At 35.0% G+C, this 25189-nt stretch overlaps 1 protein-coding gene and 1 long non-coding RNA gene across 16 annotated transcripts in view; one reads left to right on the top strand and one right to left on the bottom strand.

The window, feature by feature from the left end:
• Window positions 1–9814, bottom strand: part of LOC125778975 (uncharacterized) — a 107190-nt gene extending 97376 nt beyond the window's left edge. The window contains exon 1 of the long non-coding RNA XR_007423068.1: window positions 9429–9814. This is a non-coding gene — a long non-coding RNA (uncharacterized LOC125778975). The remainder of the gene's footprint in view (window positions 1–9428) is intronic.
• The window catches only part of LOC105226995 (titin), a 358359-nt gene that overhangs the window by 69130 nt on the left and 264040 nt on the right, over window positions 1–25189 (top strand). The window contains exon 1 of one of the 15 annotated variants that reach the window (XM_049459002.1): window positions 2008–3001. The exons of 11 other annotated variants lie outside the window; for them this stretch is intronic. In XM_049459002.1, coding sequence (XP_049314959.1) covers window positions 2627–3001 — 375 coding nt within the window. In that variant the 5' untranslated portion in view covers window positions 2008–2626. Of the gene's footprint in view, window positions 1–2007; window positions 3002–25189 lie in introns of those variants that run through there. 3 more of the 15 variants (XM_049458999.1, XM_049459000.1, XM_049459001.1) reach the window with 3 other exon arrangements.

Below are 25189 nucleotides of genomic sequence, written 5' to 3'. Positions count from 1 at the left end.
ATAGACTCCAAGATTCTGAAAGTATGCAAATTGCAAAACCGCCTATAAAAACCAACAATTCGGCAATGTTTCGGGAAAATAAGGCATACAAGTCATATTAATGGAACAAAACTCAAACGAAATTCGCGCAACTGCCATATGTTTGTTTTGTTGTTGGCAAGAAAGTACGCCATACGCCGATCATTATACTCGTAGCATAGGTGTACTATACATACATACATACATATGTATATACATACAAATTTGGAGTAAAAATAGACTAAACTGCGGCGCGTAAGCAAAAACAACAAATAGCGCCTCGTCGTAAGTATAAACAGTGGCTAGAACAAAATGCACACACAACTACATACATACATGTACTATATGTAGACATTGTACATACAGACATAAAAATGCACGTAGCATGCGATGAGGCAAGAGCAAAGCGCTGAAAGATATAAAGGCAACAGTAGCCGCATGCTCTTGAGAAGCTGGCAGCTGGGAGCTGTTTGGGTAGGGAGCTTCAGTGAGTGAGTGGATCTCACGCCATATTAGAACGTTGCCGTCTAAGAGCTTACAAACTTGTATGAGTGTGTGTGTATGTGTGAACTGGCGTTCCCATATGTGTGGTGAGATGAGCTCAATGGTGTTGGCCAGATGCGGTGTTGACGATCGCTGCTATGAGCGGCTCGTATATTCTTGCATGTGTGTGTGTGTGTGAAGGCACACGTTTATTTGTGTACATATGTATGTATGTCTGTATTTACTGAGCGTGCTAAAATAATTGTAAGGTACAAATCGTGTGTAGAATGCGCGCTGAGCGAAGCCGAAAAGTGAGTGTATTTTAGTTCAACATTTTTTCCGATTTTTTTGTTTCTATTATTTGTTTTTTTTTTTTAAGAAGCATGAAGTCATGCGAACGGTTTTGTGTTAATGGCATTTTATTTTGAGTTAATTTTCTTTCTTTGCTTTTTTCGATTGTTTTGGTGTGTGAGCTTTGCGCCGAACTAGCGGTAGTGCCGGCAGACAGCAGGCAGCTTCGTAGTTTCGCTGAATATCAGGCAGACGTACGAGAGCGGCGAAAGCGCGAACATTTGAAATGTAGTGCGAAAAAGTTTCGAAAAGCAAAAGCAATAGAACGGCAACGACAAATTTAGCTAATAAACAATTTTATACGAATATTTAACGAATTTAATTTGTGTCTCACAAACAAGCAAATAGAGATTATAAAACGCGAACGAAAAATTTAATTACGAGTACTACTTCAAATGTTTTTTAAGAAAAATAGTAGAAAAATACGAAAATATTTTTTGTGAAAGTAAAAGAAATTATATAAAGAAAAAAAATTAATTGAAAACGAAAAAAAATATAAATAAAATAAAATAAATAAAAAAGTGAAATGAATGAAAAAACATACATATATAGAATATGCAAAAATTAAAAATGAATAAAATTTATTTAAAAAAAATTTAAAGACAAAAAGTGAAATAAAATAAAATAAAATAAAATTATATAAAACAAAAAAAAAAATATTTATAAGTTTTTTAAAATTAAACAAAATAACTTAGAATATAATATAATAAAAAAAATTAAAAATTAAAAATACTATCTTATAATAAAAAATTATTTACATATTAAAAGAATAAAAAAAAATTATATTAAAAAATGTAATAAAAAAAACTAGTGAAATATAATTTTTTTTTAAATTTTAAAATGAAATTTTTAATTTCTGAAAACAAAAATTTTTTAATCAAATAAAATATTATAATAAAAATAATTAAAAAAAATTTTTTTAAATAAAGTAAAAGTAAAAAAACTAGTGAAATATTTGTTTTTAATTTCGAAAATGAAAACTTTAATCTTATAAAGAGAAATATAAAAACATTAATATATAATATTAATTAATAATAAAAAAAGGTTTTCACAAATTAATTTATAAAAAAAAATTGTTAAACATTTTTTAAAATAAAAAATAATAATAAAAACTAAAAAACTACTGAAATCTTTTTACTAATTTCTAAAATTAAGATTTTATTTTTATAGACAACAACAAAAAACACATTAACATGTAATATAAAAACTAAGCGAATACATATTGCTAACTAAAAAAAAAATCTATAAATTATTAAAACTCTTTCTTAATCAAGCATAAATAACCAAAAAACGACGAATTATAGGCAATAAACCGAGGAACAAAATGAGATTTTCCAAATTAGCACGGAGATATAAAATATATTTAATATAAAATATTGCAAAAAAAATTATCAACGAGAAAAAATTCGAAAAATAAAGCCCAAATGAACACAAAATTACAAAAACAACTCCATAAAATCAGAATATTAAACAAAACAACAACAGCAACAGGCCGCACAATAATTATAGCAACGCGAAAAGCCTAGAGCAAGCAAAAGCCGTCGCAAATACACAGCAAGGAAAACTAATTGCAACAACAAGAACAACGAATAAGCAACGCACACACTCATACACAAACAAACAAGCGCGATTATTTTATTAGCACACAACAACAAGGCACTAAGCAACACCCTCTTGGCCACTGCAACAGCACGCCAACCGCACTGCAGCGCACAAATCAAAGGCAACGCAAAAAAAGCAAAAACTAAAAACATAAATAAATAAATAAATAAAAATGGAACGTCATCGCACATTGGACTCATCGATGTCATCGCTTTATTCCGGCTCGAATGTCTCGAATACACCCTCCGCACAACGGCAACAGCACGACAACTACAATTATCCGACGCTCTCGTCGTCCACCTCGCCGACACCCAGCGCTGGCGGCACTGCCGGCATTAGCGGTGTTGGCTTACTGACCGGCGCATCTAGCACCAATGCTTTAGCCACGGCCGGCGGTAGTAATTCGACAAATGCCACAGCTCGACATGCCTCCGAACTGAGTTTGTGCAGCGGTGAAGGCGGTGGTGGTGGTGGCTTGCGTGCCACTACAATTGGTACGGTGGTGGTGCGTTGCGGACCGATACAGTTGGTGATTGCGCTATTACAAGTAAGAGTTGTTTTACTTTAAACTTTTTTCAAACCATTTCAGTAGAAACCAACAAGAACCCCAAAATCCTGACTTTCCTAATATATTGTGTATTGTAGCGCTTGTTCTTGTGGGTCTTGAATATTTCCCATGACCCTTTGTTCCTGTGTTCCTTTTGAAATGGACCCATAAGCTATGTGACCTTTAGCTTTCGTGCTTGGAAAAGCTTTTGATTAGATTTCAGAGCTAGGAAATATCAATAGTAAAAATTCTTTGATTTAAAATCTCCATTAAATTTGACTCACTTTGATCATCACTCTTTTTTCTGGTCTCCAGGCCACTTTGGACCCCCAAGTATGTAACTGAAGACCCTTTTGGAAGATTATTTGTAACTACAAGTATATATAGAGCCATATAGACGACTTCTTACGTTTAGAGGAAATTTCGAACCCGTAATTTTTATGAGATGCAATGGGGATTCACGGAGTACGTGTGGATTGCTGCCTGACCAATAATGCTTACTGATGAAGCCATTCAGCAAGAAATGAGTATCATCGCTAGAGATGCTTCAGTTCTTGCGGCAATTTGATCTTGTAAAGATGTAGGCCAAGATCTTATCGCAAACACCACAAAGACGTCATAGAGATGCCCGACGCTTAAGTACGACTTGTGAGGAACTGATTTGAATCTTGCTCAATTGATGCGATAGCGGCAGTATAATCTCGACACTACGGGCATTCTTTTGTTTCACTGGCACGGAAACATTTTGTACTGTGCCTGTGGATTCAAATTTTTCCACTAGACGCTCAATTGTTGACTTGACAGGATCAATTCCATGGAAATAAATTGGACGTAGCGCTCTGAAAGTTAAGGCCATTGACTCCGAATTTCCGCAAAAAGTATGGCGTCGTTTGCTGTCCCTATTGGTTTCCAGTGTCCCCATGAAAAAATACTACTTCAGAATCCTGAAAAGAACTTCTCACTGCAAACCAACAGCTCGTGAACTTTATATTTCTACGTAGACTACTTTTGGTTCCGCCAACATATACTATATATATATAGTACTTCTTCATCTTCCTTAAAAAAAAAAACTGATTGTGGTCGGTTGAAATTGGAGACATTTTAGTAAACTTCTTCCATCGGAAAGTATTTAAACCAACGGTTAGAACAGTATTTAGTTAGTATACTACAGAAAATCTACCCCATTAATCCGATCAGTTGTTTCTGTCTCTTCCACTTAACTTTGTCAACAGCAACGAACTAATTTTTTCCAGCCAATCTAGCTAATATTGGAAATTATTGGATTAAGTTAAGAACTCATTGCGAAAGTTTTTTTGCTTCTTCAGCTAACTTTTTGCCTTATAACTTCTCTCTCCCTCTCTTTAACTTTGACACATGTCAACCATTTAATGGTGAAGTGCTTACATTCAGGAAGTGACAAAATGTCAATGGGCATTTAAGAGTTTCGTTTACTGTACTTGAGTATGCAGAAATATACAAAACTTGTACAACAACATGTAGATTTGTATCCACAGACATCACTATTTACAAGAAAAGTGAAATAATGTTAACTTTCCGGCATCCGCTAAACTGTCACTCAAGTGTCTTTCTTCTTGCCCACGCATGAACTTCGAATGCCTCAAGTGGAGCCACGGCGGCACAGTGTCAAGGCATTACCCGTTATTATGGAGCTCTGCAGGCTTAAAGACCGACACAGTCATGGTCACGCTTATGAATTTTCTGATTTATTTGTTTTCTTCGTATTTGTTTGTTTATCTTTCGGACATCACAGGCATTGTAAGTTTCGTAAAATATGACTGAGTTCCGTTTCGTAGGGTATTCTGTTTGTTTTCTGTTAATTTACTTTGTTTTGACATTTTACGGCAAATGTGTTAAGTGAAATTAAGTGGTAAAAGTAACAAGTAATTACAAATAAATGATAAATGACGAGAAGTGTCTTTGAGTGCGAAGAGATCCGTGTTTACAGCAATAAGTTTACTTATATATGAGTATATATGTTGGTGTACATAGTTATAGTTTCGAAAATGTTTCTGCTGTCTAATCCTCATCGCTGGGTTTCAAAGTGCACCTTTTCATGGCATTTGTGCATTTTTGTTGGTAGTATTAGTAGAAATTTAGGAACATTTTCAAAAGCTTGTTGGTGGAACATGATCTTTCATGGATATGCTACTTTCCAATACATGATTTTCGTTCATTGCTGTTAGTTATGTTAGTACAGTGGGGTTCGGAAAGCAATCCAAAATTTGACTCATGTGAGTCGTCCTTACACCCCTAAGGACGATAACATTGAAAAAATTAAAGAACAGTGCTTGAAAATTTTGGTGGCGCCGTCAGAGAGACTCAACCCAAAAAAGTTGCTTGATAACATAGATTTTTGAATATTGCGCCGAAATTGTCCAACAATCTAGCGAAAAGCGCTCCAGAAATGAGGCGAAACCGAAAAACACAAAATTCTCTGAAGGTACTAAAGGCCATCCGAGGCTTATAACAAGCTTATGGAAGAAATATATTTTATGTTAGTTCGGAATAAATCTAGTCAGATGGCGTTATGTTATATTCAATTCATGTTTCACCTATAACGGCTCATTATAGGATGGTTGAGTTTGAAAAGTTTTTAAATACTGTTAATAATCAAGGTGCATGGATCCTTTCAACTCACTAACAGTGCGTTCAGCGCTGGTCAAGGACTGCCTAACCTCGCTATGAATAGCATCTTTCAATAAGACTGGTATGGGTGGCAGGCCACAGCGGAATCGCAGGAAATTGTAAAGCCGATGAGCTAGAAAGGAAATGCATCCTAGCACCGCTATTGGTAGAACGGGAGCGGGTCGGTGCTTCCGTATCCTTTTGTGTTCTACTCCTAGATAACTGGGCTTCGCGGAAGCTTGGTCAGCGCTGGGCGACTATCGATAATGCGCTGTCAGAAAAGCCGTTTGGCCCAAGATCGATCTCTTTCCTCTAAATAAGGCTACCTTCTTGCTAGTTGTGTAGCTTTTAACAGGCCACTGCTCCCTTGGCGTTCACGCTGTAGGAGTGAGAAGCTGTATGAAAGAAGATGAGGTGGAAACAACTCAACACTTCTTTCTTTATTGGCCCGCGTTTGAAATGTCAAGACACTTGGAAGCGCATATCTTCAGTCATCCCACCGAACTGGCTGGAATGGAAATTAAACACCTGAGCAAATTTGTATTGGCTACTAAGCGTGCTGCTAATTTATAAGTTCGAACACAGAAGTTCTTCTTTTCGATGGCTTCACAAAGGGTTACATATAGTGGTCCACGTGCGATCTCTATAGATCAGCCTATTAACCTAATCTAACATAACATCCATTCCAGCCAATTTGCTGAGCTCGTAAAAAGTGTGACAACTGAGATGCTTTTAGCTTAGTCTGGCGAAGGTAGGAACCTTACATAAAGTAATTCAGGCAAAGAAATACTCAAGACTTGGACAAATTTTGTCGAATATAACGAGTATAAAATATAATACTAGTGAAAAAATGAAGACTTTGGCATTAGTGGGTACAGTTTATATATTTCAGTCCGAATATTTCGTTACGTGTTAGAACTAGGCTGATCTCGCTTAAAGTCCAACTTTATAAATACGGAGCTCTTCGTCTTTTCTGTATTTTATATACATAGTTCTTGCTGGCGAAAATGATTTCATAACTATCAAAAATATTTAAGAGTGCTTAAGGTCTCTGTTAGAGTTAAAGTTTTAAATCGAAATTAAAAAATGTTTAAGTGTCTCGGCAAAGTTGTTTAAGATACTATATTTATCTGTACTAGTACTGAATTTCGATACTTAAAGACAAAAAATCCGTAATTTATTTGCTCAAAATTAAGTAATTAAGTGTGCCTCAAAACTAACGAAATGTCGAGCGTATTTAAATGAACATGAAGCGTAACAAAGTCAAACAGCAAACAAAAAATGCGAGACTAACCTAAGCAAACCAGTTTCCAAATCACGAAACAAGGAAGCTATCTAAAGTATGTATTTATTATACCAAGGTACATATATACATGGGTATATATGTTTGTTTATATTTACGTTTGTTTGTGCAGAACACACATAAGTCAAGCGGAGCACACTTTGAAGAACCACAATAGTTAAAACGTGTTTTAGAACAAAACGCAAAAATCGAATGTGCCGTAAAGAATCGACAGCGAGCCAAAAACGATCGCTTAAGACCGCAAAAGTGAGCCAAGTCAAATGGCGATTGCGGGCGAGTTGCGGTTAACAGGCGAACCTTGCTGGCGAGACATGGTTGGCGAGGCAGTAATAGACATATCTACCAGTAATTATATACTTATGTTTATATAAAAAATATATATGCATATACTTAAGTATATATCCACCAAAAAACAGCATTTTTATTGAAACGTCACTTTGACTTTTAATTAAACTAAATATTCAAGAAATACCTACAAAGATATATAATAAAGGTGTGTTGTTGGCGAATATATACTTGTATATTCACTTAGTATATATGTACACTTGTATGTATGAGAAGCAAAAGGCAAAAGTTATTTGCCAACACTGTACATAGCACTGAAGCGCGTCGCGGCTCGAGAATCATTAAAAGTTAGCAGCGACAGGAGAGTTCAAGGTCGTTGATGTGACGCGATTATGGGTTAGGAGGTAAACGAAGCAGCAAAATAACTCTGTTAAATGTGGAGCGAACCTTACGAAGTACAAAAACAAAAAAATGACAAGAATTTGAAGTATGTACGTAGGGGTGTATTAGGGCTTATATAGTACGATGTAGTTGTTAAAGGTGAAGCTGGATACTATGTAATAGACAGCTTGTTCTTCGTTGAAAAAGTATTATATTGGAGAAGAAATGTAAACATAAAATGCCTGAAAAATGGCAGAGCGAGAAGATCATGTAGTTTCTTAAGGAAATGTGTACCTCGATTTTGATATGTTCTGCGCTTTGTCAATGGCGAATATCGTATTCGATGGAACGACTAGCTGTACGAGTTATAAGGCGACGTAGTTCAGCGAATTAAGAGAGAGGGGCTGCGCTGGCTTGGTTATGTCGTCCGAATTAATGAAAACACTGCAGCTCTGAAAGTATTCGATGTAGTACCCGCCGGGAGAAGCAGATGAAAAGGAAGACCTCTAATGATATTATAAAGAAGTAAACTGAATTTTCCAAAAACTCATTTTTCTCATTGGCAAAGAGGGCGCAGGTTATTTACCGATGTATCACAGCTTTCCGGGAGGGTTCGTAAAGGAATATACTGTGAAGAACTACCTATCAACTCCACATTTAGGCTTTCTGCAACATCTTCCAGAGCGAAGCCTCTGGAAGCCTTTCAGAATGGTGACTATCTGATAGCAGGGCGGCAAAACCAACCTTCAGTTCACTGATTGTAAGCTCGAGATTAATGAAGGAATGTTTCGACTTGTTAGCTCTGGTATCAAGTTACCTCATGATTAGATTGGTTTGGGAGCCAAATCATAGCGGAATTGCAAGAAACTGGACTTACCTGATGAGTTTACTAGGTTAGGTACTACTGTGTTACTAATGTCAGAATAGTAATGACTTCTTGCGATTCACAAATGGATGTTGGGCCTCAAGCGAGCTAGACAAGTGCTGATTAAGCAACTGCGCTATCGCAAGATCTTTCTGGCCCAGCGTAAATTTTAAGAGGTTTAGTGAACTCCTCGCCTTCAGCGAAGTTCAGCTTTGTACAGTTATATGAGCTCTAACTATACACTGCCTGATCGGGATTGGAAGAGGATGAGAAAAAATCTTCTAAACACTTTCTTTTCGAATGAGAACTAGAGAGTAGTGATTTTATAATCAATTAATCGGACTATTAATGAATTTGGTTAGGTCCCTTCAACTTTCGAAAAATTTCCGAAGGAAACAAAAAGTGAATATCTTCAGAAAAATTTACTGTTTTGACCTAAAAATAACCAGAGAGTTTGGGTTTCACTTTTTTTGAGCAAGATGCTTGCTCCGCTCTTGTCTTAGATAACCCGACTTAAAAGTTCTGAAATTTCAATAAACGACAAAAAGCGACACCTGCAGCTTTTTATATATTCTACAAATTTCAGTTTGGTGAAAATTATTATACTTTATTAAATGGGTCATGCAACCCGAAGCTGCAATGTCTCAAGAGTATGGCTCAGCGCAAAGAAGTGCGGCGCGACTTTAAGCTCTTTTCGAACAACCGCAGCGTAACTGTAACGAATCAAACTAATCACTAACAAATTGATTGAAGTTTTTATGAGTGAAAAGTAATTTGGAAAATCTGCATGTAGGCACGTAAAAATTTGTGTAGGCTCTCTGCGGCACTTATAAATGAAAGTGTGCTGCGGGTTACGAGTTTATGTGTGTAAGCATGAATTATGGGAAATTTATTGGCTGTCTAACGTTGCTACTTGAAAATAAGAGTTAAGAAACGGTGCTACTTACCAGCTTGGAGACGGTGAAATGCTCAAAAGCGCTTAACTGCTGAATATAGTTTGTGGTGTGCCAGGGAATAATTTGATTTATTGTAACACTTAAGTGGCGGTTTGGCGCTGCGTTGATGGTTCGCTGGAAAAATGAAACATGAAGAAAACTGGTTTAATTTGATGGAGGTGATGGTAGTGATATTTTCGGGTAGTAAATTTGAATTTGATAATCAAACTTTTTTTTAGATAAATTATAATTTATTTGAGATGGTTATTGCTTATGATTTATAAAAAAAGGTTGCCAATTTTCGAAATTATGTTAGGAAAGCGAATATCGATGATAAAAACAGATAAGTTTGAAAGATGGTTTTTTTCTGTTGCGAATATTCGAAAAAAAATATAAAAAATTAAAAAATATAGAAATATTAAAGAAAAATGTAGAAAATTAAAATAATCAAAAAAATTACAATTAAAAAAATAAATTATTTTGAAAAATACATTAAAATTAAAACAAAAATAAGTGATAATAAAAAAAATAATAATAAATTTTTAACTATCAAATATTTTTTCTAATAACTGGAAGTAAAAATATATAAAAAGTGCGAAACATAAAATATAAAAATTTAAATATTATTAAAATAAATTTTTCTCATCCTAATGCAATCAAGAAATCTCAAAATTCTTATTTTTACTGAAAAAACCTTCAAAAAAACTGAAGTAATTCAAAAATTTTCCAAAAATAGCAATTACATCGTTAGGTGCTAAAATATTTATACATTTTCAAGTTCTTGAAGTTACTCAAATACACACATGTGGCAACTGGCTACATGCAAAGGCAAATGGAATTGGGGAAAATCAGAAAATGATTCAACAAGCGAGCTTTCACGTACATACATTTTTTGCTCCATATGTTTGCAATTAAACTAAAAATATTTGTATGAGCAAGAATTGAATTTATTTCAAAAATTCATGCGTAATATGTTTGTACTTATGTAGTACATAGCGATGGATATTATGCAACGAATTGCTGGAATTTGGCAGAAACGAAAAAAAAGTTGGAAACATATTTCAGCACATTGCCAAATTTATGGGAAATTCGAACGGATGTGTGAAGAGAAATGTGTGCAAAAGTATTGAATAAATATTAAATGCTTTTGCAATAGATTGAAGTGAGCATAGCACACTTATACAATAATATTTTTTCAATTCAAACGGGATGTAGCATAAAATGTTTTGAAATGAAAATTTATATAAGAAAAGTTTTATGTAAAATCTTTAAATGTTCAGTGAACTTTTGGCTAATCTTACTGCAAAAGTAGCTTCAATTTATTACATCAATGTACATACATTTCAATGGACCAATAGTGGTAGTAAGTAACGAGTTCAGCGCTAGACGAAGAAAGTTAGAAAATTGGGGAGTGTGCCTGAGGCGAGAAGAAACTATTTCCTGTTGTTGTATCAACTAAATATAATAGTAATTGATGGAAAACAACCAAATCGCGGAAATTGGTTTACAAATTTGAAAATTTCAGAATACTGATTTCACAAGTTTATTTTTTAAAAATTTTTAGGACTACATTATTTAAGTATACTATGGTCTTACAAAGCGAAGTGTCTTATCGTGCAAAAATATTTACTTTTAAATAAAAAAGATGTTTTGTAAAAAATGTTTAAGTACACTTATTTTAGAAAAAAAAATATTTGCACAATATTTTTAAGTATTTATAACTTGTAGCAGTTTTAATAAAAACTGTTAATTTTATTGTAAGCGAATTTTATATAAAACATATTTTCAGCTATATTTAATTTTATAATGAACTCACGTAAAAAATGTCATATTTTTAATTTTTGTAAAAAATATCATATTTTTAATTTTTGTAAAAATAACTTTTTTGCAACTTTAGGAATAGATTTTTTAAAAATTTTTTTTTTACAGAGGAGACTTATTTGAATTGAAATATTTTTGATATATCGCTCATTTGCTGCAAGACCGGCATAATTCAAAAAACGTGATTTTGGAGTTAATGCTGCAGAATTGTTCGATCATACTTCATGTTGAGTGAAAAATTCATATGAATACCTCTTATATGCTCCGCTTGAGAAGAGGTGTAGGGTTGGAGTCACCGTGTAAGGATTTTTTTGACTTATGCCGGTCTTGCAGCAAATGAGCGATATGTCCTTAAAGACATTACATTAATACGTTTTTACTATTAAGCAAGAAAATATTTCAAATATTAAATAAATAATAAATAAAAAATTAAAAATTATTGGAAATTTAAAAAGAAAAATTAAAAAAAAGGAAAAACAATTTTAAAAAAATAATAAATTTTTTTCGGGTTTAAATTAAATTATTTGAAAATGAAATTCCTCAAAATATATGTCTAATAATCTCTTAATTTGAAATGATTTCACTACATGTTTAATATTCTTTAGTTTGGTGGGGCCTCGTATTGCATTTTCTAAGAAAAATCTTTATATAGTAAAGAATATACTGTTAATACTATCAAAAAGTTGGGATTTCAATAAAGAGAAAGAAAGATACCGACTTACCGGGGTTACATGGTGTTACGAGTTTCATAAAAATGATGTTTTATTGTTTTATTAAATTCTACAACACCTCTAGAATATTGTCCTAAATTTTCTAGTTGATCCGTCAAATAGTTTCGGAGATACAGTCTTGAGAACTTGTGCGCTTGAATCTAGCTAAGCGTCGTCTTTAAAAGCGTTTTTCCCGAAACTGAGATTTTGAAGTCGTCTGGCATGATTTCTTCAGAAGTATTCAACCGATCTTCATTTTTTCTCTTCCCTTAAGGGGTTAGGGGTAGTTAGTCAGAATTTTCATAAAAATTACTTTTTTTGTATTTTCGTTAAGTGTAATATCTTAAAAATATTCTCTGAAAATTTCCCGTGGATCCCATAGTTAGTATTTGAGTTATTCGACAAATAACAAAGAGAGCTCGGCCACTTCAAAGCGCTAGTGTGAAACTTTAAATGCGTTTTTCTCAAAACTATGTTTTTTGAACTGGTTGGGATGGCTTTTAGCTCCTTCAGCGAATTTTTTTTATATCATCAGTCGACTGAAAGCGGTTTCCATTCCGATGATTGTTGACTTGTTTGAATGTCATTCTCATGAACCTATGTCGGCAGCACCCATGCCTCATTGGCGGAGCATTATCTTCCTGAATGTGGGATCGGAATACGACCTGTTTGCGGTACTCTTTTGGAAAAAAAATGCAGCTTTATCGGAATGAGGCGAGCAAGAACGTGTTTCATACCCAAAATATCTACTAAAATCAATCGAACGGACTTGCGAGAGATGTCGATCTGTTTTGTCATCTCTGTAACATTTGCTTGACGATTTTGTAGCACCATATTCTTCATTATTTTAATAATTTCATCAGTTGAAGGCGTCGAAGGTCGTCCAGAACGAGGCATATCTTCAACGATCTCACGACCGTCTTTGAAGACTTTGTGCCACTCGTAGGCTTGTGGTTGTGATAAAACTGTATCACCGTAAGCCTTTTCCAACACTCACAACGATTTCGAAAACGAAATTTTGTTAGAAATATAAATCTTGAGATAAGTTCTTTGTTCGATATGTTTTCCATTGAAAAAATCGCAACGTACTACTGAGATGTACCGATTTAAGCAGCTGCTATAAACAAACTGGTTGACTCATATTTGTCATAGTAGCTAAGGACAGTCTTACCAACTTAGCAAAATTTGAAATATAATTTACCCGGGAAATTTAATTACAATTATAGTTTTAGGTAGTTTGAGTCCAAATGTTTGAAATTTATTACTTTTTTGACGCAAATTAAAGTGGCGTCATTAGTGTATTGAAATCTTATATTTAAAATCAAAAAATCTGTCCACACTAGTACTTAAGTACAAACTTACATACCTATAAATCGCTGTATTTATCAAAACACCCCAAAATACATCCAGCTAACTTATAGACGCTCATATTTTCCACTTGTACGCAGAAATATATGAGGCTCTTAAATTCCCAATTCGCTTTGGCACCAGAAAATACATCAACCCATCAAGATGTAAGACGATCAAGTGAACAAATAAATAAATGCAAGCTTTGTAGAAAATATCAAAAAATAGAACTATGGTGCTCTGCTATGCCAATCAGCGGCAGGCGGTGAATGTAACACAAAACACCCGCTACTTTTCCACGTTTTCAATGGCAACAATTTGAGTGGTCACTAAAAGTATGTATATGTGTACACTTGCACATACTTATACACAAGTAAGTTATGTACATACATATATATAGATATACATATCTGACCAAGGGTGTATGTTATTGTCTGCATATGTCTGATATTGGCTACTCCAATCGTTCCACTTGTGAGGCGCGAACTTTGTGTGTCCGCTGAAATTGATTAATTGCGCGCACAACAAGCAACAGGCAATTAAAGATTGAGAACAATAATATCAATTACATACCTACATGTATTGTATATGTATATGTATATGTATATGTATATGTATCTAAATACTTGTAGTACGCGTTATACACCTGTAACTCAAGGTGTTTACTTCAAAATAGAAGCGAGAAAAATTATTGTTTGTTTACTTATGTGCATTTATATATAGGTATGTATGTATAGATGCATGTATGTATGCATAGATGTAAACGTTTGTGTATTTACTTGTTTACTATTGTTTACAACTCCAAACAGAGTGATCAAGCACTCAAAAAAATTAACAAAAAAGTTCAAAAAAATATTAATAGCACAAAAATGATGAGTGTATGTGTGCATGTGACTACATACCACAAATAAATATGTATGTATGTGTGTAAAAATTAAAAAAAAAAGTATTTTCCAATTCACTGCAGGCTTCAACGCATTTTTATAATTGGTGCTTATGTGTGTGCAATTGAAATTGGAGCTAGAAATCTGTTGAAAAAACGTTGCCAGACTTCACACATTCGCAGACGCATTTTTCATTTTTCTAAAATTTTTCTTATTCGAGTTAAAAATAACCAAATGACTTATATTGTCGTATCACCCAAGGCATTGTATACAAAAATACAAACACACATATACACAAGGGTCTACAAATAAAAAATATATATGAAGTGCTGAAAGCGATACTAAAACTCCATACAGTGCGTCCACACTTGCCACCCCGACAGAAATTCAAACACTGTAATAAATACTCTTACACATGTTGTTATTGTTTTTTCTTTCTGTTTTTCATATATTTTGTTTTATTTTACGAAAAATGGGGCACAATACTTCCCGGCATTTATTTACACCTTCATTGCATTTGCTGGAGTCTCACACAAGTATCGTTTTACTTTTTGTTTAATGAAAAATTACGTCATAATTACTTGTTGTGCAATGTTGTTGTAACATTTGCAATAAAAAATAATCACAGTTTTACTGTTTATGTGCTCGTAAAAGTAAAATTACGTGAAAAGGTGTAATGGGAAAATACTTTGTAATTACAGTTAAACTCTATATTGGTGGAGTTGGATGTTGTTAATGGTTGAATTCCTTTGTGAATAAAAAAAACTGACGCATTTACTCGCAGCATCAATTTTAGAATAGTCTTTAAGTACTAAAATAAATTAGTTTTTGGAAAATATGTAGGTCAGATGCTTAGGAGCTTTTGTATAAAGAGTTTCAAGTTCCAATTAAAATTTGGTTTTTTTTTATCATTTAAGGCGAATTTTTCCCTAAAAAACTCATTCGCCATTGAGAATAACTAGACATAATCGCATGATTCCAGGCGCGAGCTATAAGTTGGATACAAAAAGTTCCCACCCATCACATTTCTGTGGCACGGCGTTATCCAGATGGATCACAATTCCTCTCCTAATGGTAAAAGCTGGGCACTTCTGAGCGATTGCTTCCTTCTGATGTTTCAATAGTTGACAGTACGGATCCAAATTAAGAGCTTGGCCAAAGGGAAGCAGCCCATATTAAAATATTCTGTGCCAATCCCAACGAACACACCTTTTTAATTATAAAGCCTGGTTTGGTTATCGTTTGCGACGGTTCATAGCGATTCTGCGTTTCTTGTCTCGACGTTGTTCGAAGTGACCAGGTTTTTATCCTTACTAACCACCCACTTCAGAAATGGACTACCCTCCTACACATCTGGCTGCGCAATTAACATAAAGTCGATCATGAATCATTAATTGTACTCAATTTACCAAAGAGTGAGGCAATTAACTAATTGTTTAATTGAAACTCAATTGACAATCCATCCTCGGTAAGGTTAAAGCTAATGGGTTTATTGGAAATTTGCGATAATATGATACTCGGTGTACGCAATGAGAGATACAGCTTCTCTGTGCCTTTTTTAGTGAACTCTTATCAAACGAGAATTAAAGAAAAACCGACTGTTCGTAGCAACTCTGCAATGAGAAATAAATATCAGCTTTTGAAGTACTGAATAACTATCAAGTTATTCTTCTCTTTTTCCTGGATTTTCTATTCTATTGATTTAAAAACATTCGATTCAGTGGAAAACCAAACGTTTTTTAGGTAGCTGTCACTTTACAATTGTACAAGATAATGTCGTACACAACAAATGAATTCATGCCGGTGATACGTGTCGTATGAGTAACTTTTTTTCTCTTCCTTTGTAATTTATGGGAATGAAATTACAGGCTTGAGGTTGAAGGATTTCATTGCCGAGTATTTTTAATATCTAGAGCATTATTGAAAATCAAATCGATAATTTTTAGCAATTTTTTTTTCTCTGAAATAATTTATATATTAAAAAACCGACTCTTGCCCTCTAAATACTAAACTTTATAGTAAATATGTATTTTAGAACATTCCAGATCACTTATATATAATTTACACAAAACTAAATGGTTTCACTAACAGAACTTTATAGTAAATATGTGATCAAAACACATTTTATAATTAAAAAAGATGCGGAAATATTTAGTGAGATCAAAGCACGATAAAACCGCTAACAAACCACCGAAGTGTATAATAAACCCATAATTATTTTTAATTTATATTTTGACATTTCATATGACACCTGCATGACATCATCGGAGAACGAGTATGTACATACTTGTATATCTATAGCGTACCGTTTACCATATGCCCCCAAAGCAAGAATAATTTACATACATTATCTACCAGCACATGGCAGAAGCTACAAACGTAGCATTTGCGCATTATTTTGGTGATGAAATTGGACAATTGAATTTACAAATCAATTAGATGCCAGATAAATAATCTATGTATGCATAGATGTGTATAGTAATGTTCCATGCTTCAGTTGGCAAGCTGGCGCTGTTGTGGCATGATGGCATGGCGGCATGTCATGCTGTGTGGCAATGTGGAACGGAGACGTTTCGCTGACAGACTGTTGATGTCTGAATTAAATATTTATGTGTGCTCTAGTACATACATACATACTTATGTACATGTGTATAAATCTGTTTTGGGCGCTTAATTGAAAATACCATTTATTTACATTGCAAAATTTTGCTTTGAAGAAATTCTGAAGCATATTTATGTAGATGCTTGTATTTTGGTATTCCAAATGGTTTAGAGGAAGTTTTTGTTTATTTAAATTAAATTGTAGACAAAGTAACTTAAAATGTATGTGCTATCGCAGATGTATGATAAATATAAAAATAAACTCGAAAAATTTTAAGATTTTCGAAAATTTTTAAAACTCTTGAAAAATTTTAATATGTTACCAAATGTAAAATTAACTTAAGTGTTTTGAGAAATCGTAAAAAAATTGAAAATTTCTAAAATTCTGGCAAAATTTTGAAACTCGTTAAAAAACTTATTAAATTTGAATATGTTCCAAAATTTTGAAACTTCGAAAATTTTGAAATATTTCGACATTTTTTGAATTTTTTATGTGTGATAAAGCAAATATCAAAAAAATTATAAGATTTTCGAAAAATTTTCAAACTTTTAAAACATTTTGAAAATGTTCCAAAATGTAAAAATAAACTGTAGTATTCTGAAAAACCGTAAAAAATTTTGATAACTTCTGAAACTCTTCAAAATGTTGAAACTGGTCAAAAATTTAGAAAATCTTGAAAAATTTGAAAATGTTCAAAAATGTTGAAACTTTTCGAAAAATTTCGACATTTTTTGAAATTTATATATATGTTTGAAAAGGTATGAAAAATGCCGAAAAAATTTAAAGACTTTCGAAAAATTTTCAAAACCTTAAAAAATTTTGAAAATGTTAAAAAATGTAACAAAAATTCAGTCTTTTGAAAAATTGTAAAAAATGTTGAAAGCATTTGCAAACTTTTGAAACTCTGCAAAAACGTTGAACTGGTCAAATCAAAAATTTTTTTTTAATGTTTAAAAGTTTTGAAACTTTTCGAAAAGTTTTTAAATATTTTGAAACTTTTTGAAAATTGTCCGATATGTATTATGCCAAAAAATCTTATGTCGCAAGCGATAAAATGATTGATTTGTTAAGAAATCTCTATAGTAAATGGAAAAAGTTGAGCATTTTTCACATTTCAAAGGCAGAAGGAAAATAATTTTGAAATGCAATAACAACAATAGCAAATTTCAGAATATAGGAAAATAGGCTAAAAGAAACACATGTGAATATTCTACAACAACTTATACATATGTCATATTTTTAGTTGCCGATTCAACTCAATAAGTTCACCGTTAATAAACGTCCATACAACAAAAATTAATATCAACCAAACTGAGTATAAAAACAAAATGTCTCAATCACCAACTGATCATTGCAACTATTTGAAAGTATGTCAGCGAAAACGTTAGTGATTGCTGGAGGTTGAAGCATAAATACAATTCAAATGCACCATTAGTGGTCTAACTAATATTTTGTCGGGTTAATAAGCGTTATTTATACCCAAAGGCGTATTTTTGCGGACCACCAAAAGCAGATGAAATTGGAAGCACTTAATCACTTCGATGAAAGACTACTAAGTAGTTAAACTGACATTTACATTAGGCTGCGATCATTATCGCTCAATTTCTTTCAGAGCTTCACTCGCATGAGACTGATTTCCGGTTTGGAGATTTCAAGCGGAGTTAAGTTCTTACCCACCTGGTCTTTCCAACGGAGTAGAGGTCTTCCTCTTCTTCTGCTTACCCCGGCGGGTACTCCGTCGAATACTTTCAGAGCTGGAGTGTTTTCATTCATTTGTACAACATGTCCTAGCCAACGTCGTCAGTGTCTTTTAATTCGCTGAAATATGTCAATGTCGTATATCTCGTACAGCCCATCGAAGGACTATAAATCTTCCGCAGATCCATATAGAAGGACGGTAGCAATGAGTGACTAATAGAGTTTAGTCTTTATTCGTCGAGAGAGGATTTTACTTCTCAGTTGAACCTTGAGCTGAAGCCAGTTTTAATATACATACATACATATTTGCTAAAACTGTATGTATCTAATCCAGTAGTGAATTTCAGAAAGTTATTAAACTGTCTCCATTTAAGTATGTATATACCTCCAACAGCTTACAAAATAGCATAAAATATGTCACTTCATTATACTACTTCATTACAAACTCTTTGTTGTTGTGCTGTTCAATTGATTTTCATGCTTTTCAAAACTGTTTATTGAGTGCTGTGCAAGAGCAACATAAATTCATTAGCTACAATTGAAGTCTACAAAAAAACAAAAAACAATAAAAAAAAAAACAAAATTAACAAAATCAAAGTAAAGCACACCTAATCGCATGCTGGAACGAAATCTGTGCTGGCAAATAACAACAAAAAGTCGGAGAAAAAACAATATTGCACAAAATTCACGCCAAAAGAAATGCTCTAACTGGACCGTGGCGTGCGCTGGCGTAAATAAAGCGGCGATTTTTTCTCGATTCCGCACTCCAGCGCTTACAGCTTATTTATAAGTAGAGTGTAGAACGAAATCAGGCGAGGGCGACAGGGAGGCGTATGCTTTGCGTGTTTGTTTCGTTTGCTGCTGATTTTTCAGAAGAAAAGCAAACACCTTTCTATACATATACATACATACATACATACTAACATGCGAACAATAATAAACACCTTCGGGGCGTTCGTGTTCGCCGACTTTTGTGTGCTTTCATATAGAAAATTAGGCGCTGCACGGAAGTTGCCTCAAACGGTGGCATGCACTTATTCATATGCATTGAATTTTTTACTTGTATGTATGTATGTACTTATATACAGTATGCATTTAAAGATATTTTCAATATTATGCACCGAAAATGAAGATAAACCGCAAGGCGCGAAACTATCTGCGGCTGCGGCTAATTGAAGGAAATTGCGAGACATTTTGCCAGACACAACCCAATGAGCAAAAATTATTTTCAAATATATTCTTTAAAACTTCGAATTTCTGTCTGGTCTGGTGTAATATTTTTTTACTAACTAAAGGCTTAGAGAACCTCATTTGCCGTTCCCACGACAGTCGGGTCTTAGCAATCAGAACCTACCCGGATTTTTATCCGCCGAAGGATTTTCAACTCGGCACCATGCTTCGAAATTACTTCAGGAATGTTTTCTGCCACAACAACAACATGACCTCATATGAATCGCTCCGATTTTTTGTCAGTATTGTTCTCTACTCCAGTTCATTTCTGTCAATCATTTTGAGAAGTTTAAGATTTCTTTTGCCCATCAGTTCAATCGAATACTGATTCCTAACCAAAAGTTTCTGCAAAACCAGAAAGTACTAATACAGTAAGATCATTGTTTAGTATGCCATAGTTAGTATTTCCAATTCTCTAGACCGACCCGAAATGGTTTTTACTTCTTATTTCTATATGGTCACTGTCCAGTGGGGACACACGCTCGTAGAATGGGGTTGACAGATCGAGATGACTGTAGGAAATGTCAATAACAAGCTGCCATGTCTAGAACATAGCAGGCATCCTTAGGACCTAGCAACCGATCTCCACCGAGATCACAAAGAACCAATGCTGGTATATGCGTGGATTATTGGCCTGTTTCAAGATGAGATACATATGATATTTGGATAATTCCAGAATGATAAAGAGATTACTTCGAAACAATTGTACGATTGTATATTTTTCATGTTATTGCTTAAAATTTTCTATTGGTTTGTGAATCAGAGTAACTACACTCATGCTCATGACCTTAATAAATCAACGTGAAAACACCCAACCTCTCTCTTGATCTCTTTTGACAAAATTGGTTATAGAAAAGATATCGAAATGACTGCTTCTGAATGTTAAGAAGAGGAAACATTAATATTTTGTCACAGTTGATCTGAGGTGATTTTCCTTCTTCCTTGCTGAGCATCTCTTATATGGTATGAGGTCCCAACGTAAAGAGTGTTCAGGTTATACCATGTTAGTGGATGCTGCGAAGCGAGCAAGCTTATCAGCCAGTTCATTCCCGGCTATGTCTTTGTGACCGGGCACCCAAATGAGATGCATTTGTAACGTTCTGCTAGGCTATTCAGGCGAATGAGTATATAAAATTTGTTGATAGCTTTTGCAACCTCATAAGCATTATAACAACTGTGTGAGGTGCAGATACGAATGCCAACCATTGGATGAATATGGTAAGAATGACGTTTGAACGGCTTGGTTATCTCCATAAGCTCACAGCTAGTAATGCATGAAGTTAATTCTACCTACGAAAGCGAAATGTTTCTGGTCTCGAACCCAACACTTGGAAACTACCAGCTACCAGTCATCCATAGAATATTCTGAGCAAAGAATACAGACAATGCTTATAAATATATACACTATCAAGCGCTATGATGGAACTCTTACTAAAGCAAATAAGCCGCAGATAATGGCGCTTTGAAGAAGACTCAAGACAGTATTTATTGGCTGTTATCTGACTCAATTTTAGCATGTCCAAGGTCGATACTGCGCGAATTAGTCGATTTCAGAATCAACTGGGACTTCGAAAGGATCAACAAAGTAAAGACCCTATGCTTCAGAGAAGAGTAAAAAATCGTTTGATTTCAGTATTAGGATATAAATGGTTTGTATGAATTTTTGAAAAAGAAATAAATTATTATATCGGGACATTGAATTATAGAGGTTGATGCTTTCCATTTTTAGCAGTCTTACTTACTGGTCCCTGGTCATGTTTCAAAAGTTCATAAATCTACAACATGTTGAGAAAATTGTTGAATTCTTGCGAAGATTAAACCCTCAGACATTATTCTCATTAATAATCGAAAAGACAGAAAGATATATAAACTCAAAACTGAACTGATAATTACATTCTCAATAAATGATACAAAAACATTTCACTAAATCTTGAGATTTACTTCTTGAGTAGCCTTTGAATTCTGCATACATAAGTTCTGAGGTCTTACTTATGTAAAATTCAAAAGCTACTCGAGAACTCGACCTCAAATGTTTTTGGATCCTAATGGTTACTGGGTGACACTGTATGCGTATGCATCGCTGATATTACACGTGTTAGTAAAGACGCTGACGCCACTGGTACTAGGCTGATGGTTGATGGTTGATGTGACCTAAATTGGCGCAATCAAAGTTTTGTTACCGTTTACTTGGCGTAATATATATCTTTTGCGCACTTGGCTAGATTTTTCGTAAACACACATACATGTATGTATGAAACTGTGAATGTGGGGCTAAAAATTTGGATTGAAATTTTCGTTGAGCCGAAAAAACCGCAAACCTCAACGTTTTGCTCCGATTTGTTTATGTGCTATTGTGTACTTGATTTCCGCTGAAGTGATAAAGAAGTCAAGAAATCTAAATGAAGTGGTCCAATGGCTGTAGGTGTGCGTGTAGTGTTGTGTACTTGCGTGCGGCGGCGTTTTCGCGGTTGCATGTTGCAACATCCCTGCTGAATAGCGTTTTGAAATTGCTTTGAAATACGGTGAAATTTAATGAATGAGGCTTGTGTTAGTATGTACGTAAATATATATACATACATACATAAGTGCACAAATAAAGAAATTCTCTTTTCATGTTTGCATGTGTGCGTGTTAATTGTTCATTAGAAAATTATTAAATTGAAAAAGCTCGTCGAAAATTTCATAATTGGCAGGTAAACTTGGCATAATTATGTATGAATGCGTGTGTAATGTCTACGCTTGCCAGACAAATGAATCACTAATTACACTATGTACTTGTTTTCTATGCGTGTGCAGATGTGTATGCTACATTTCAGCTCATTTGGCCCACTTTTTCACGGTCATTTGCTCGCATGCGTTGCATGCAACATTTCGCACACATAAAATGCACTCATATGCCGTTAATTTGCAGCACTTGACTGCTGATGGCTATAATCTAATAATTTTCTCTATCTCTTTCTCTGTCTCTCCCGCTGCTGGGGGCCTCCTACTTAATGTCGGCAAGTCGTTTTCGTCTAATAAAATTGGCAACCGCCTAGTAATTTTTATTACTATCTCTTTACCGTTAATGAACATGATAGACTTGACTGCCGTTAGCCATGTTATTAAGTGAGTAGAGTTAACGGTACACTGGAATGCGGATAGTTATTACGAAACTGTATTGAGCTGAAAGGAATTTTTATGGTCAATGCGTTTCTACTCAATTTTTCAAGGCAATTCTCATTTTAAATCATCTTTTCTATTGCCATCTTAAAAATGTTGAAAATTCTAGGAGTGAATATATACTATAAATACAGTTAAATAATAAATAGTATCTAGAGATACTGGGTATCACTTTTGACTTCACCAAATTCATTTTTTTTAAAGGTCTGTATGCCGATGTTTCTGAACTTTATTCTCCTTCGAAGAGTTACTTAGTTCCCCATGATTTTTGGGTCAGTAACAAAGTGTCGATACCAAACGAAGTTTCAGACAAGGCGAGTCCCTGTCGTGTTTCTTCAGTCTACTCCTGGAGAAAATAATTCGAATTTTCAGATCTGAATAGAGAATCTTCTTCAAGAGTGTACAACTGCTGGCGTACGCCAATGACATCGAAATCATTGGCCTCAATAACCGCGCCGTTAGTTCGGCTTTCTCCAGGTTGGACAAAGAAGCAAGGCAATGGGACTGGTAGTGAACGAGGGCAAGACAAAATATTTCCTGTCATCAAACAAACAGCCGTCACACTCGCGACTGGGCTCTCATGTCATTGTTGGCAGTCATAACATAGAAGTGGTATATAATTTCGTCTATCTTGGAACCAGCATGAACACCAACAACATAATCAGCCACGAAATTCAACGCTAAATAACTCTTGCCAACAATTGCTACTTCGGAATAAGTAGACAATTGAGAAGTAAAGTCCTCTCTCGACGAACAAAAACAAAACTCTATAAGTCACTCATTATTCCCGTCCTGCTATATGATGCAAAGACATGGACTATGACAACATCTGATGAGTCGACTCTGCGAGTTTTCGAGAGAAAGGTTCTGCGAAAGATTTACGGTCCTTTGCGCGTTGGCCACGGCGAATATCGCAATGGATAGAGTGTTGAGCTGCATGAGATATACGAAGACATTGACATAGTTCAGCGAATTTAAAGACAGCGGCTATGCTGGCTTGGTTCTGTGGTCCGAATGGGCGAAAGCACCCCACCTCTGAAAGTATTCGACAGCATCCACCGAGGGAAGCAGAGGAAGACCTCTGCGTCGTTGGAAAGACCAGATACGTGAAAGCCAAGGTCCTGCGTTCATAGTAGCTACGCATTCTAGAGACAAATCCAGAGTTTCAGACTCCATGTCACAGAATCTATTACAATACAGATGAGACTAAACCCATATTATATCTGTATATGCCTCTTGAGCCTACGCAAAAGGTTAATAGGGCACGCATAAATTTTGATATCTTCTTATATCGACAGAAAATGGGTTAGTTTCGAATTAAAAATGCAATAGAAAGTACAATTCAATGCATGACGTATCACAAAGCGTATTGTCTCACATGAAATACTCCCATATAGTACGAAGGAGAGGGAGTTCACAACAGAGGAAGTTAAAATATTTATGCATTGCAAGTGAACATAAATTTGCGTCGACATATGGCCAACATAACAGAAACATAACGAAGAACAGACAAGACTGCATTGTATTTGAAGCATTTCCTAGCTATTTCGCAGACACACTTCGGCTAAAGCAGCGCGACGACGGCATTGGAACGAACTTCAGCGATTTTACTGCTTCAACTTGAACTCGACGACGCGGACGACGCGGACGACGCACAGCCGGACGGACAGCAACATAAACTAAAAATTGAAATCCTATTCATGTCGTGTGTTGTTTTGACTCATGTCAAATCGGAAAATGGGCCGACAAGCGGGCGGGGGTGCAGACGCTAAGCTGCAGATGGTGCTGCGAAAGCCGGCAAGGAGGGCGGCGGTGGCGCGCTGATAGAAATGCTTAGTTGTACGCGCTGAAGTAGTGGATTGTTGTTGAGCTTACGGCCGACGACTAGTCGAATCTCGGGGAAATTGCCGTGACATGTAAACACACACATAAATAAATATTGTGGCAATGAAATAAAAGAGTGCGCGACGAGATAACGAACGAGGCAGTGAGTCGGAATACTAGCAAAGATTAACTACTAGCATGTGTGACATATCCACTCGAGACCCGTCAGTCGGCGCTGAAGCGAGCGAAAGGCGACCGCATGCAAGAAGGAGTGCGCTTCAGAATTCTTGCCAAGCGTCAGTGCCCAAATGCATTTCGCAAAGGGTTCACATATCTCTAAGGCATGCAATAGTATGCGCAGAGAAATGCTGTTGCGCATGCGCTAGACAACTTTGTGGCGGCTATGATGTGACAGCAACAGCGTGTCATTTATGCGGTTGAATGGGAATGAAAAAAGGGCCACGTAGGTTGATGGCACTCGAAAAGTGACAGTTA

This window comes from Bactrocera dorsalis, chromosome 5, assembly GCF_023373825.1.
Source record: "Bactrocera dorsalis isolate Fly_Bdor chromosome 5, ASM2337382v1, whole genome shotgun sequence".
Lineage (NCBI taxonomy): Eukaryota > Metazoa > Arthropoda > Insecta > Diptera > Tephritidae > Bactrocera > Bactrocera dorsalis.
The sequence above is the reverse complement of the archived record's forward strand: the minus strand, read 5'-3'. Positions and strand labels throughout refer to the sequence as shown.